At 39.7% G+C, this 13,857-nt stretch overlaps 1 protein-coding gene across 2 annotated transcripts in view; it reads right to left on the minus strand.

Annotated features, from left to right (window-relative positions):
* The window catches only part of SYN1 (synapsin I), a 50,345-nt gene that overhangs the window by 23,538 nt on the left and 12,950 nt on the right, over positions 1-13,857 (minus strand). For both annotated transcript variants that reach the window (XM_039475658.2, XM_039475657.2), the window contains exons 4-5: positions 11,848-12,004; positions 11,603-11,692 (exon numbers count right to left, since the gene is read on the minus strand). In XM_039475658.2, the coding sequence (XP_039331592.1) occupies positions 11,603-11,692; positions 11,848-12,004 (247 nt within the window). The remainder of the gene's footprint in view (positions 1-11,602; positions 11,693-11,847; positions 12,005-13,857) is intronic.

A 13,857-nucleotide genomic window follows, 5' to 3' on the forward strand; every position in this document is an offset into this window, starting at 1 on the left:
TGGTGGTTTTTTTTAGACAAAGTCTCTCTCTATCACACAGGCTGGAGCACAGTGGTGCAATCTCCCCTCACTCAACCTCTGCCTCCTGGGCTCAAGTTATTCTCCTGCCTCAGCCTCCAGAGTAGCTGGGAGTACAGACGTGCACCACCACGCCCAGCTAATTTTTATATTTTTAGTAGAGATGAGGTTTGACCATGTTGGTCAGGCTGGTCTCAAACTCCTGATCTCAAGTGATCCAACCACCTCAGCCTCCCAAAATGCTGGGATTATGGATGTGAGCCACCGGACCCAGTCTCTGCTTTTCTTTGTGCTATTAATGTTATAATTGCTTTAGAAAGATAATATGGAAGTTTGTCTTCATTGTCCATTCTGTGGAACAATTCATGTGGCCATTGGGATTAACTGGTCTCTAGCACTTCAGTGGAATTCCCCTGTGAAATCATCTTGGCCTGATGCTTTTTTATGGGACAGTTCCTTAATAACTTTCTCTACTTCTTTGATGGAAATTGGTTTGTTAACCTCTAATGGGGTCAATTTTGGTAAACTGTGTTTCCCCAGCAAATTATTTATTTTCATCTAGGTTTCTCTATTTTATATGTGGATGCCCTTTTTATATTTTGGCTTTTAGAACCATGCTCATGTCTTACATTTAAAAATATAAAATAAATCAACATTACCAGGCATAGTGGCTCATGCCTGTAACCCCAGCACTTTGGGAGGCCAAGGCAGGTAGATCGCTTGAGCTCAGGAGTTTGAGAGCAGCCTGGGCAACATGGTGAAACTCCACCTCTATCAAAAATACGAAAAATTAGCTAGGTGTAGTGGTGCACACCTGTGGTCCCAGCTACTTAGGAGGCTGAGGTGGGAGGGTTGCTTGAGCCCAGGAGGCAGAGGTTGCAGTGAGCTGGGATCACGCCACTTTACTCCAACCTGGGCAATAGAGTCAGACTCCATCTCAAAATAATAAAAAAAAAACACACACAAGAAAAAAGGCTGGGTGCAGGGGCTTACTCCTGTAATCCCAGCACTTTGGGAGGCCGAGGTGGGTGGATCACCTGAGGCCTGGAGTTTGAGAGCAGCCTGGCCAACATGGTGAAACCCCCTCTTTAATAAGAATACAAAAAATTTAGCCAGGTGTGGTGATGCACACCTGTAGTCCCAGCTACTTGGGAGGCTGAGGCAAGAGAATCTCTTGAATTCGGGAAGCGGAGGCTGCAGTGAGCCGAGATCACACCACCACACTCTAGCCTGGGCAACAGAGTGAGACTCTGTCTCAGAAAAAAGAAATAGACCTCCCTTTCAGAAAGGGTCCTGCCCAATACCAAGGAGGAAGGGATGTTGCAGAGAGAGTCTAAGACTGAACAGATAGGCCTGGCTGGGTTTCCCCATTCAATCTGTTAGTACAAGATCAGACTCTGTCCCATCACATTTCTACACAGTTACAAATCGTGTCTATGCAATAAAGTCTCCATGGAGGGCTGAAGAGGATGAAGAGCTTCTGGATAGCCAAACATGTGGGGCTCCTGGAGGGTGGCTACCTGGGGGTGGTGCATGGAAGCTCTGTGCTCTTTCCCACATGCTTCATCCTCTGCATCTCTTTATCTGTATACTTTGTAATGTAATACTCTTTATAATAAACCAATCATCGTGGCCGGGCTGGTCTTGAACTCCTGGACTCAAACATGTAAATAATTTTCTGAGTTCTGTGAGCCACGCAGCAAACTAATTGAATCTGAGGAGAGAGCCGTGGACCCCGATTTATAGCTAGTTGGTCAGAACCACAGGTAAAATAACCAGGGGCTTGCCATCAGCATTGGAAGTAGAGCTTAGTCTTGTGGGACTGCATCCTTGACCTGTGTGATCTGATGCTATCCTCCAGGTAGATCGTGTCAGAAGTGAATTGCAGGACATCCAGCTGGTATATTAATTTGCTGCAGAATTAATTGCTTGCTTGCTTTGTGTGTGTATGTGTAGAAACCTCCACACATTGTGTTGTGAGAGCAGAAGAAAAAAGTTTGATTCTTCTACTCACACACATATATAAAATTTTATATATACACATATATATGAAATTATATATACATAAGTGAAATGTCTTAGCTCTGTACAATAAGAAGGCAAAACAAATCCTGAGGACGGGGTAAAATCTGATTTCCAGAGTTGAAGCAAGAACATTCTAGTAGCAATGAATAAACCTAGCTCCCAGATCTTGGCTTTGAAATTCTATTACCTTAGTGCTACAGCTGAGAAAGAACAAGATATGTCTGGAGGTGATGTCGGCAGAAATGCAAAAGCCTATGAAAATCCCTCCTCTTTAAAAGCAGTGAGAACACTGGCAAAAATTGTCAAAACAAACTTATCAGAACTTTGGAAATTGACCAAGGTTTACAATTCAGAAAGCGTTTTTTGTTTTTCAAGAAAATGGCTGAATCTTGGTAACAACAGGAAACTGTGTGGCGTTTGAACTTCTCCGGTACACATCCCCTTCTCCCCACTTCCACAAGAGCCTTGAAAACCAACAGTCCTGCAATTCCAGTGAAAACTAGCAGACTAGCAACCATCGGAGGAGGCCGAACAGGGTTGGACTTCCTCCAAAGCCTCATTTTCAGAGAACTCTCTTTATTTGATCTGTCTGGCACTTTCCTGGAATACTCCACTCATGGGACTCATCTGGTATAAACAGCTTTCTGAGGGTGCTTTTCAGAAACAATTAGCAGCAACCATTTAACACAGCAGTGGTAACATTTAGGACAAAAACCAAGCTTACCAAGAAAACTTAAAAGGAAAATCTGTAATAACCATTATCAGTCCATTAACAGGCTTTAAAAAACTCTGACATATGCCTGGGAATCTAGAAAACCACAAATATGCATAAGGCTGTATATATGCCTAGGATCTCCTGACCTCAAAACTCTGCACAAGCAGGAAATGAATGATAAGGCAAAGTTGTAAACAGACTGCCTTTGGATTAAAGGCACACTCCGACATGCCATGCACACAGAATCCACCAGCAAAGTCTGGGAGACTTACTGGTTTCAGGTGATTTAAATAAATGTCTGTCCAATCATTAGCTGACCACTAAGCTAATGGAGCAGAGACTTAGGTGGCCACACATGATAAAGAACACAGGCTTTACAGAATTAGTTCAGGAAAGTCACTAAAAACAAAACAAAACAAAGCAACAAAAACAAACCCTGAAGAGGAGGGAGAATCTAATTTCCAGAATTGCCACATTATATTATTTAAATGTCCGGTTTTGGACAAAAATTTATGAGAGATGCAAAGAGACAAAAAAGTGTGGCCCAAACACAAGGAAAAAAGTAGTCCAACACTGTTCCTGAGGAAACCCAGACGTTAGACTTAATAGGCAAAAACTGTAAGTCAGTGATTTTTAACATTTTCAAAGAACTAAAGGAAACTATGTTTAAAGAACTTTAAAAAAGGATAAAATGGTATCCTAATAAGTAGAGAGTATCAATAAAGAGAAATTATATAAAAAAGAAATTCTGGGCCAGGCGTGGTGGCTCAATCCTGTAATCCCAACACTTCGGGAGGCCAAGGTGGGATCACTTGAGGTCAGGAGTTCGAGACCAGCCTGGCCAAGATGGTGAAACCTCCTCTCTACTAAAAATACAAAAATTAGCCAGGCGTGGTGGTGTGTGCCTGTAATCTCAGCTATTCCAGAGGCTGAGGCAGGAGAATCACTTGAACCTGGGAGGTGGAGGTTGCTGTGAGCCAAAATTGCACCAGTGCACTCTAGCCTGGGTGACAAGAGTGAAACTCCATCTTAAAAAAAAAAAAAGTGAGAGAGAAATTCTGGAGATAAAAAGTATAATAGCTGAAATGAAAAATTCAGTAGAGGGGATCAACAGTAGCTTTGAGCTGGCAGAGTAAAGAATAAGTGAATTTGAAGACAGGTCAGGTGAGATAATCCAATCTGAGGAAGAGACAGAAGAAAAGTAAACAAAATGAACACAGTCCTAGAGGTCTGTGGAACACCATCAAGCATATAAACACCCATATAATGCAAGTCCCAAAAGGAGAGGGGAAAGAGAGAAAAAAGGTGCAAGAATGACTACTTGAAGGAATAATGGCTAAAAATCCCCCAAATTTGATTTAAAGCATTAATCTATGCATTCAAGAAGTGCACTGAACTCCGACTAAGGTAAATTCAAAGAGATATGCCCCCAGACACATCATAAACAAATTTATAAAAGCTAGAGAGAATCTTGAAAATAGTAAGAGAAAAGTAACTGTAACTCATCATATGCAAGGAATCCTCAGTAGGATTAGCAGCTAATTTCTCATTAGAAATCTTGAAGTCAGAAGGTAGTAGGGTAACACATTCAAAGTACTGAAAGAAAAACACTGCCAAACAAGAATACTACATCCAGCAAAATTAACTTTCAAAAATGAAGGTGAAATTAAGACATTCACAGATAAACAAAAGCTGAGATAATTCATCACTAGCACATTTCTACAAGAAATGCTAAAGGGAGTCCTTCAGGGTGAAATAAAATGATACTAGATAGTAATGTAAATCTACATAAAGAAATAGCACCTATAAAGTTAACTACATAGGTAAATATAAAAGACAGTATAAACGCATTTTTTTTTGCTTGTAATACTTTTTTTCCTCCTATTTGATTTAAAAGACAACGCATAAAGCAATAACTATAACTTTATGTTCATAGGCACACAATGTGTAAAGATGTAATTTGTTTGTCAATAATAGCACAAAGAAGAGATGAGGGAATAAAGTTATATAGAGGTAATTTCTTTGTATTACTGAGCTTAATTTGGTATTAATTCTAACAGGAGTAATATATAAAGATGTTAATTGTAATACTCAGGAAAATGACTAAAAAACAAGAAAAAAAATAAGCTAAGTGTAATGGCTCATGCCTATAGTCACAACACTTGGGGAGGCCAAGGCAGGTGGATAACTTGAGCTCAGGAGTTCGAGACCAGCATGGGCAACATGACAAGATCCTGTCTCTATAAAAAATAAAAAGCTGGCCGGGTGTGGTGGCTCACAACTGTAATCCCAGCACTTTGGGAGGCTGAGGCAGGTGGATCACGAGGTCAGGAGTTCGAGACCAGTCTGGCCAACATGGTGAAACCCCGCCTCTACTACAAATACAAAAAAATTAGCTGGGTGTGGTGGTGGGTGCCTGTAATCCCAGCTACTTGGGAGGCTGAGGCAGGAGAATTGCTTGAAACCAGGAGGCAGAGGTTGCAGTGAGTTGAGATCACACCACTGCACTCCAGCCTGGGTGACAGAGCAAGACTCTGTCTCAAAAAAAAAAAAAATTAAAAATTAGCTGGGCATAGTGGCATATGCCTGTGGTCCCAGCTATTCAGGAAGCTGAGGCAAGACGGTAGCTTGAGCCCAGGAGGTTGAGGCTACAGTGAGTCATGTTCCTACCTCGGCACTCTGGCCTGGGTGATGGAGCAAGACCCTGTCTCAAAAAAATATATAAAAATTTTAAAAACAAAAAAATAAATAAAAGACATAGGAAACAAACAACAGAAAAATAAAAAGTGGTACACTAGAAAATACATGTTTAACATAAAAGAAGGCATTAATAGAGGAATACAGAAACAAAACATAAGATATAGAAAACAAATAGCAAAACTGCAAACATAAACTCTACCTATCAGTAATTACAATAATGTAAGTTAAACACTGCAGTTAACCTTTTTCCTGCTTAGAAAAAAAAATGCAATGCAGCTTTCTGCCAGTGCTTACTTGATTTTTCATAAACATGCTCTTTGAGGCTGAAGCAAAGCTGACTGATTTTCAATGTCAAAATAAAATATAAAAATTCTTCTTGGAGTTATTTCTAACCAGAACGAACATCAGAATCATCTGAATCATCAGAATTGTCTATTTTGGAAAAGTCAGATTCATCAAATGAATCTTCAGCCAACAACTGCTCAAGAACGATGTTAACATCATTTGTAGGAATACTACATTTTCTAGGATTTGACATTTTCAGTGATTGAGAATTGCTATACTTTGTAAATGGAAATGCCACTCCTAAAAACAGAATGCTATAAATAGAATGTTGTATTTTGTTTCCAAAGTCGATATACTAGAGTGATGTGAAAATAATAATAAAAATGAGATAGTTTGTGGCAAAATTATCTTGGGGTAAACACTGCAGCTGCAAGTGCAGTAAGAGTATTCTCATGGCAAATGGTAAAGGGTTAAAAGGCACAGAGGATGAAAAACACTATATAATCATAAAATGGTCAGTCCATCAAGAAGATTGAACAATGATAAACATATATGCACCTAACAACACAGCACAAAATATGTGAAATAAAAACAGGTAGAACTGGAGACAGAAATAGATAATTCAACAATTATAGATTGAGACTTCAATATCCCACTTAAAGAAATGGATAAAACAACTAGACAGGGAATTAACAAGGAAGTTATTTTTTTGGAGATGTGGTCTCACTCTGTCAACCAGGCTGGAGTGCAGTGGCACAGTCTCAGCTCACTGCAACCTCTGCTTTCTGGGCTCAAGTGATCCTCCCACCTCAGCCTCTTGAATAGCCAGGACTATCAGCGTGTGCCACCATGTGGCTATTTTTAAAAATTTAATTATTTATTTTTATTTTTTGTAGAGACAGGGTTTCGCCATGTAGCCCAGGCTGGTCTCGAACTTCTGCACTTAAGAGATCCATCTGTCTCAGACTTCCAAGGTGCTGGAATTACAGGTGTGAGCTACTGTGCCTGGCTAATAAGGAAGATTTGAATAATGCTATAAACTAAGTAGACCTAATAGACATCTATAGAACACTTCCCCCTACAATGGCAGAACACACATTCTTCTTCAGCGCACATGGAACATTCTCCAGGACAGACTCTATGTTAAGTAAGAAAACAAATCTCAGTAAATTGAAATGGACTGAAATCATACAAAATATGTTCTCTGACCACAATGGAATGAAATTAGACATCACAAACAGAAGAAAATTTGAAAAATTTACAAATATGTGGAAAGTAATACACTCATAAATAACCAATAGGTCAAAGAAGAAATCACAAGGGAAATTAGAAGATACTCTGAGATGAATGAAAATGAACACACAACATATCAAAATGTAAGGGATGCAGCTAAAGTGGTGCTTAAAGGAAAAATCATAGTTGTAACTGCCTATATCTAAAAACAAGAAAGATATCAAAATAATAACATGGCCAGGCACAGTGGCTCACGCTTGTAAGCCCAGCACTTTGGGAGGCCAAAGCGGGCGGATCATGAGGTCAGGAATTTGATACTGGCCTGGCCAACATGGTGAAACCCCATCTCTACTAAAAATACAAGAATTAGCCGCCTGTAATCCCAGCTACTCGGGAGGCTGAGGCAGGAGAATTGCTCAAACCAGGGAGGTGGAGGTTGCAGTGAGCCAAGATCATGTCATTGTACTCCAGCCTGGGCAACAGAGTGAGACTCCAACTAAAAAAAAAAAAAAAAAATCAGTAACCGAATCTTCTATTTTTTCTAGAAAATTAGAAAAAGAAAAGCAAACTAAGTCCAAAGCAAGCAGAAGGAAAAAAGCAATAAAGATAAGAGTGGAAATAAATGACATAAAGAATTTTTAAAAATAGGCCAGGCATGGTGGCTCACATCTATAATCCCAGAATTTTGGGAGGCCAAAGTGGGCAGATCACAAGGTCAAGGGATCAAGACCATTCTGGTCAACATGGTGAAACCCCATCTCTACTAAAAATACAAAAATTAGCTGGGTGTGGTGGCACGTGCCTGTAATCTCAGCTACTAGAGGGGCTGAGGCAGGAGAAATGCTTGAACCCAGGAGGCAGAGGTTGCAGTGAGCCAAGATCCCGCCACTGCACTCCAGCCTGGCAAGAGAGTGAGACTCTGAAAAAAAAGAAAAAAGAAAAAAGAAAAAAAATACACACACACACACACACACACACACACACACACACACACATAACCAAACCAAAACAAAACAAAAAAAGAATTTAAAAAATAGAGAAATGGATGCAACAAAAATTTGGTTCTTTGAAAAGATCAATAAAATTGACAAACCTTTAGACTAAGAAACAAAAAGCCAGAACTCTAATTACTAAAATCAGGAATGAAAGAGTGGACATAGTACTGACCTTACAGAAACAAAGAAGTTTATAAGAGAATACTGTGAACAATTATGTGCCAACAAGTTAGAAAACCTAGATGAAATGGACAAATCCCTAGAAAGACACAAACTACCAAAACTGACTCAAGAAGAAATAGAAAATCTGAATAGACCTATAACAAGTGAAGAGATTGAATTAGGAATAAGAAAAACTTCCCATGAAGAAATACCCAGAAGCAGACGCCTTCACTGGTGAATTCTACCAAACATTTAAAAAGAATTAATGCTAGCCAGGCATGGTGGCTCATGCCTGTAATTCTAGCATTTTGGAAGGCTAAAGCAGGAGGATTGCTTGAGCCCAGGAGTTCAAGACCAGCCTGAGTAACACAGCAAGACTTTGTCTCAAAAAAAGAAAAAAAAATTAATGCCAATCTTCAGAAGATCTTTCCAAAAATAGAATAAAAGGGAACACTGTCCAACTCATTCTATGAGGCCTTTATTATCCTGACACCAAAACCAGACAAAGACATCATAAGAAAACTACAGAGCAATGTCTCTTATGAATATAGATACAATAATCCTTAACAAAATAATCACAAACTGAATCCCACAATGTACAAAAAGGATTTATACCAAGGCCAAGTGAGGTTTAGCCTAGGAATGCAAATGTCTACACCCAGACACATCACAAATTTATGAATGCATCAACTTGCATGAAAATCAATCTACTACACTGTCTTCACAGAATAAAGGACAAAATCCACACAATCATGTCAATAAACACAGAATTATTTGACAATATCCAATATCCTTTCACAACAAAAGTACTCAACCAACTAAGAATAGAAGGAGAAATTTGTCAACACTTAGGTAGCAGTTAATAGATGCCAGATGCATTGTTATAGACACTTTACATTTACTAAGTAATTTCATTCTCACACTAACTATATGAGGCAGGAACTATTATTATCTACATTTTGCAGATGAATAAGTTGGAGTACAGAGCGTTTAAGTAACTTTTCCTGTGTTAAGCAGTTAATAAGTTGTGGAGGTAAGATTCTCACACAGAAATTCTATTTACAGAGTTCATGCTCTTAAGCACATTCTGCTCTACTGTCTCTCAAAGAATGTGGAATAATAGTAATGATAAACAAATTTGGTTTCTTTAAAACTAATGATTCAGGCCAGGCATAGTGGCTCACGCTTGTAATCCCAGCACTTTGGGAGGCCGAGGCAGGCAGATCACAAGGTCAAGAAATCGAGATCATCCTGACCAACATGTTGAAACCCTGTCTCTACTAAAAACAGAAAAATTAGCTGGGCGTGGTGGTGTGTGCCTGCAGTCCCAGCTACTTGGGAGGTTGAGGCAGAAGAATCACTTGAAACCGGGAGGTTGAGGTTTGCAGTGAGCCGAGATTGTGCCACTGCACTCCAGCCTGGCGACAGAGAGAGACCACATCTCAAAAACAAACAAACAAACAAAACCCCAAAAAACCTAATGATTCAATCTTTATCTGTAAATAAACTTAATTTATAACACTGTTGATGTACATCAGTGACCATAATTTGTAATACTGATAAGAACTGCTAATATTAGTAGCAATGTTTATTTAATCAAGTTGATAATGTTGGGTTAATATTGATATTTAATTGTAATTTTAGTCATAAATTTGGTGATGATCATTTACATGAGTAAACATAATTTTGTAATATTTGTAAAAATTGACAAAATTACTTACACAATCTGATGGCATTAGTAAGAATTATTTAATTTCTATTTGTAACTAAAATTTGATTCATAACTGTGGTACTCATAATTTATGTCAGTAATAAAAATTTTAATGTTAGTGATTTTTTTATAATAGCAGTTAGAATGTTAACCATATTAGTAATTTTTTCTATTAGGAACTATAAGATAATTCAAAACACAGGTACTCATAGTTTGTATTAGTGATCTTAACACTGGTAATAATTATATCTGTAACAATTTTTACACTGTTTGTAGTAATGGTTTAATTTTATTTACTTATTTATTTAATGTTTTGAGACAGGGTCTCACTCTGTTGCCCAGAATGGGGTGCAGTGGTGCTATCATGGCTCATTGCAGCCTCAACCTCCAGGGCTCAGGCAGTCCTCCCACTTCAGCCTCCCAAGTAGCTGGGACTACGGGTACATGTCACCATGCCCGGCTAATTTTTGAATTTTTTGTAGAGATGGGGTCTCACTATGTTGCCCAGGCTGGTTTCAAACTCCTGGGCTCAAGAGATCCTCCCATTTTGGGTTTAAATTTTTAAAAAAATAATTATAACAATTTACAACATAGGTACTAATCATTTATACTAATGAACTTAATTTGTAACACTATAATACATTGTAATATTAGTTGTTATATCTGATGAAATTAGCAATGATAATTCAATTTCTATTATTTAAATATTCAGCATATTTTATTATGGCATATTGTAGGCCAATGACCAAATTGTGGTAGTCTCCACTGCATGCCATGCTAATATAATTCAAAACAGGTACTTAAAATTTACATCAGAGCATAATTTGTAATATCAATAATCATTGGTAATAACAGCAATAATCTTTGATGATATTAGTAATGATTATTCAATTTTTACTAGGAACTATGATTTAATTCATAACATAGGTACTCATAATTTACAACAGTAACAATAACATAGTGATAATTTGTAATATTAGTGATTATATTGTATAATAGTAACCAACAGTTCAATTTCTATTTCTAAACAATTTAATTTATTATTTTTTATTTTTTATTTTTTGAGACGGAGTTTCACTCTATCACCCAGGCTGGAGTGCAGCGGCACGATCTCGGCTCACTGCAACCTTCGCCTCCTGGGTTCAAGTGATTCTTCTGCCCCAGCCTCCTGAGTAGCTGGGATTACAGGTGTACGCCACTGCACTCAGCTAATTTTTTGTATTTTTTGTAGAGGTGGGGTTTCACCATCTTGGCCAGGCTGGTCTCAAACTCCTGACCTTGTGATCCACCAGCCTTGGCCTCCCAAAAGGCTGGGATTACAGGCATGAGCCACCGCGCCCGGCCGAATTTATAACATTACCATTGATAAATGTTATTGGCAATCCTAATTTGAATATAAGTAAAATTTCTATCAGGAGGAATATTTGACAATGTTAGTAATAATGATTTCTATATGTAATATATTCTGATTCATTACATTAATTCTATCAATTCACATTAGAAATCAGTTTTTAATAATGGCAAAAATAGATAACATGAACAACAGGATCTGATAAATATTGGAATGGATGATGCTTTAGTTTTCCTTGTAAACGTTAGAAAATTTGTGGTAGACCCTATCACAAAGCAACTTCTGCCTCCACCTGCACGCAGCAGCCACACTCTTGATATCACACTGCTGATAACATACCAATATTTAATATTATTGCGTTAGTTATGACTCTTCCCTCCTGCCCACTATATTTTCCCCAAACTCACCATTTCTTTGTGATTGGGGTAGAAGGTCTGATCAATTAGAGGGAATTCTTCTGTCCCCAGTTTCTTGTGCAGTCGAACCATCTGGGCAAACTACGAGAACCAAGAGAGCTGGTCAGTGCGTCCTTCACTGGGAACCTCTAAGCTTCTGAACATCCTCACTTCTCACAAATCGCTGAGTGGTTTCAAGCTTCCACATGCATGCATGAGCTATTCCCTCTGCCAGTGGCACCGTTCCTGTTACTTACCACCCAGGGCTTGTCACAGAAGTTGTAGACAGAATGCAAGGAATTAACACTGGGGATTCCAGCATACTGCAGCCCAATGACCAAACTGCGGTAGTCTCCGTTGCGTGCCATGCTGAAGGCGTGCTGGCGGATCAGCACAAAATCCGGCTTCAGAGACCTAGTGTGGCAGGGGTAGGAGTGTTGAGAGTTCCTCCAGAAGCTCCCTATCACTCTCAAAACAGACCAAGTTTCTAAATCTCCATAGCTCCCAGAAATTGCAAAGTGGGTTTTCACCTCTGCACACATGTGCAAAGCTGGTCCCTCTGTCTAGTGCACCCTTTCTACCCTCTGCCCAGCTGGTGACCCCCTTTAAACCTTTCCTACCTGTTCCCTTCTCAGCTAGGCCAGTTTGCACCTTACCCACACAGCTTTGATAACTCCCTAGTCACAATCTCTCAGACTGCCAGCTGTCTTCAGTGTTCTGCCCAGAATGAATTCTAACCTCAGGACTTTTATAAAGGCTGTTCTGTCTGCCTAAAGCACTTCCCTGCTGGATATCTGCATGGATCACTCCTTCACCTCCTTCAGGTCTTTCCTGAGATGTCTCTTCTGCAACCAGGCCACCCTATCCTAACTGCAGACCCCACCATCAACCAACGATTGCTACATCATCTGCTTTAGTGCCATATATATATATATATATATATATATATATATATATATATATTTTCCTTTCCTTTTCTTTTCTTTTTTGAGACAGAGTGTTGCTCTGTCATCTAGGCTGGAGCAATCATAGCTCACTGCAACCTCCATCTCTTGGGTTCAAGTGATTTCCCTGCCTCAGCATCCCGAGTAGCTGGGACTACAGCGTGTGCTACTATGCATGGCTAATTTTTGTATTTTTAGTAGAGACAGGGTTTCACCATGTTGGCCAGGCTGGTCTTGAACTCCTGGGCTCAAGTGATCCACCAACCTTGGATTCCCAAAGTGCTGGGATTACAGGTGTGAGTCACCATGTCTGGCCACTGCTATATTTTTTCTTAGCACTTTTATGTTTTCTTATTTATTTATTTGTGTATTGTGTGTATCTCACGGTAGAATGTAAGGTTCGTAAGGCCAGGGTTGCTTTTTTTTTTTTTTTTTTTTTGAGACGAAGTTTCACTCTTGTTGCCCAGGCTGGGGTGCAATGGCATGATCTCGGCTCACTGCAACCTCTGCCTCCTATGTTCAAGCGATTCTCCTGCCTCAGCCTCCCGAGTAGCTGGGATTAAAGGCATGTGCCACCATACTCAGCTAATTTTGAATTTTGTATTTTTAGTAGAGAGGGGGTTCCTCCATGTTGGTCAGGCTGGTCTCGAACTCCCTACCACAGGTGATCCACCAGCCTTGCTCCCAAAGTGCTGGGATTACAAACATGAGCCATCGCACCCAGCCGCTTTTTTTTTTTTTTTTGCGGGGGCGGGGGTCGGTCTTTCGGCATGTAGAATAGCTCCTGGCACTCAGTAGGTACACAATAAATATTTGTTAAATATAAAGTGCTGTGAGCAGCACCTGGCATGCAGCAGATGTCTAACAAATGTTTATTTAATTGGTAATTGAAGGCTGGATATGGCGGCTCACATCTGTAATCCCAGTACTTTGAGAGGCCAAGGTAGGTGGATTGTTTCAGCCCAGAAGTTTGAGACAAACTTGGGCAACATAGTGAGACCCCATCTCTACAAAAAAACCCACAAAAATTAGTCAGGCATGGTGGTGCACACCTGTAGTCTCAGCTACTTGGGAGGCTGAGGTAGGAGGATCACTTGAGCCTGGGAGGCTGTGGCTACATAAGCCATGATTGTGCCAGTGCACTCCAGCTTGGGAGACAGAGCAAGACCCTGTTTCAAAAAAAAGAAAAAAAATTGAAAAGTCTGGCTTGTGGCATGCTGGGGTCCCTGGCTCTTTTTCAGAAGAAAAGTTGTCTTCCCACATTCCATGCCTAAATTCTTGCCCACAGAAGGATGGGTCGGGAGGTTGGAACTCTCCCTCAGC

Source organism: Saimiri boliviensis, chromosome X (genome assembly GCF_048565385.1).
Source record: "Saimiri boliviensis isolate mSaiBol1 chromosome X, mSaiBol1.pri, whole genome shotgun sequence".
Lineage (NCBI taxonomy): Eukaryota > Metazoa > Chordata > Mammalia > Primates > Cebidae > Saimiri > Saimiri boliviensis.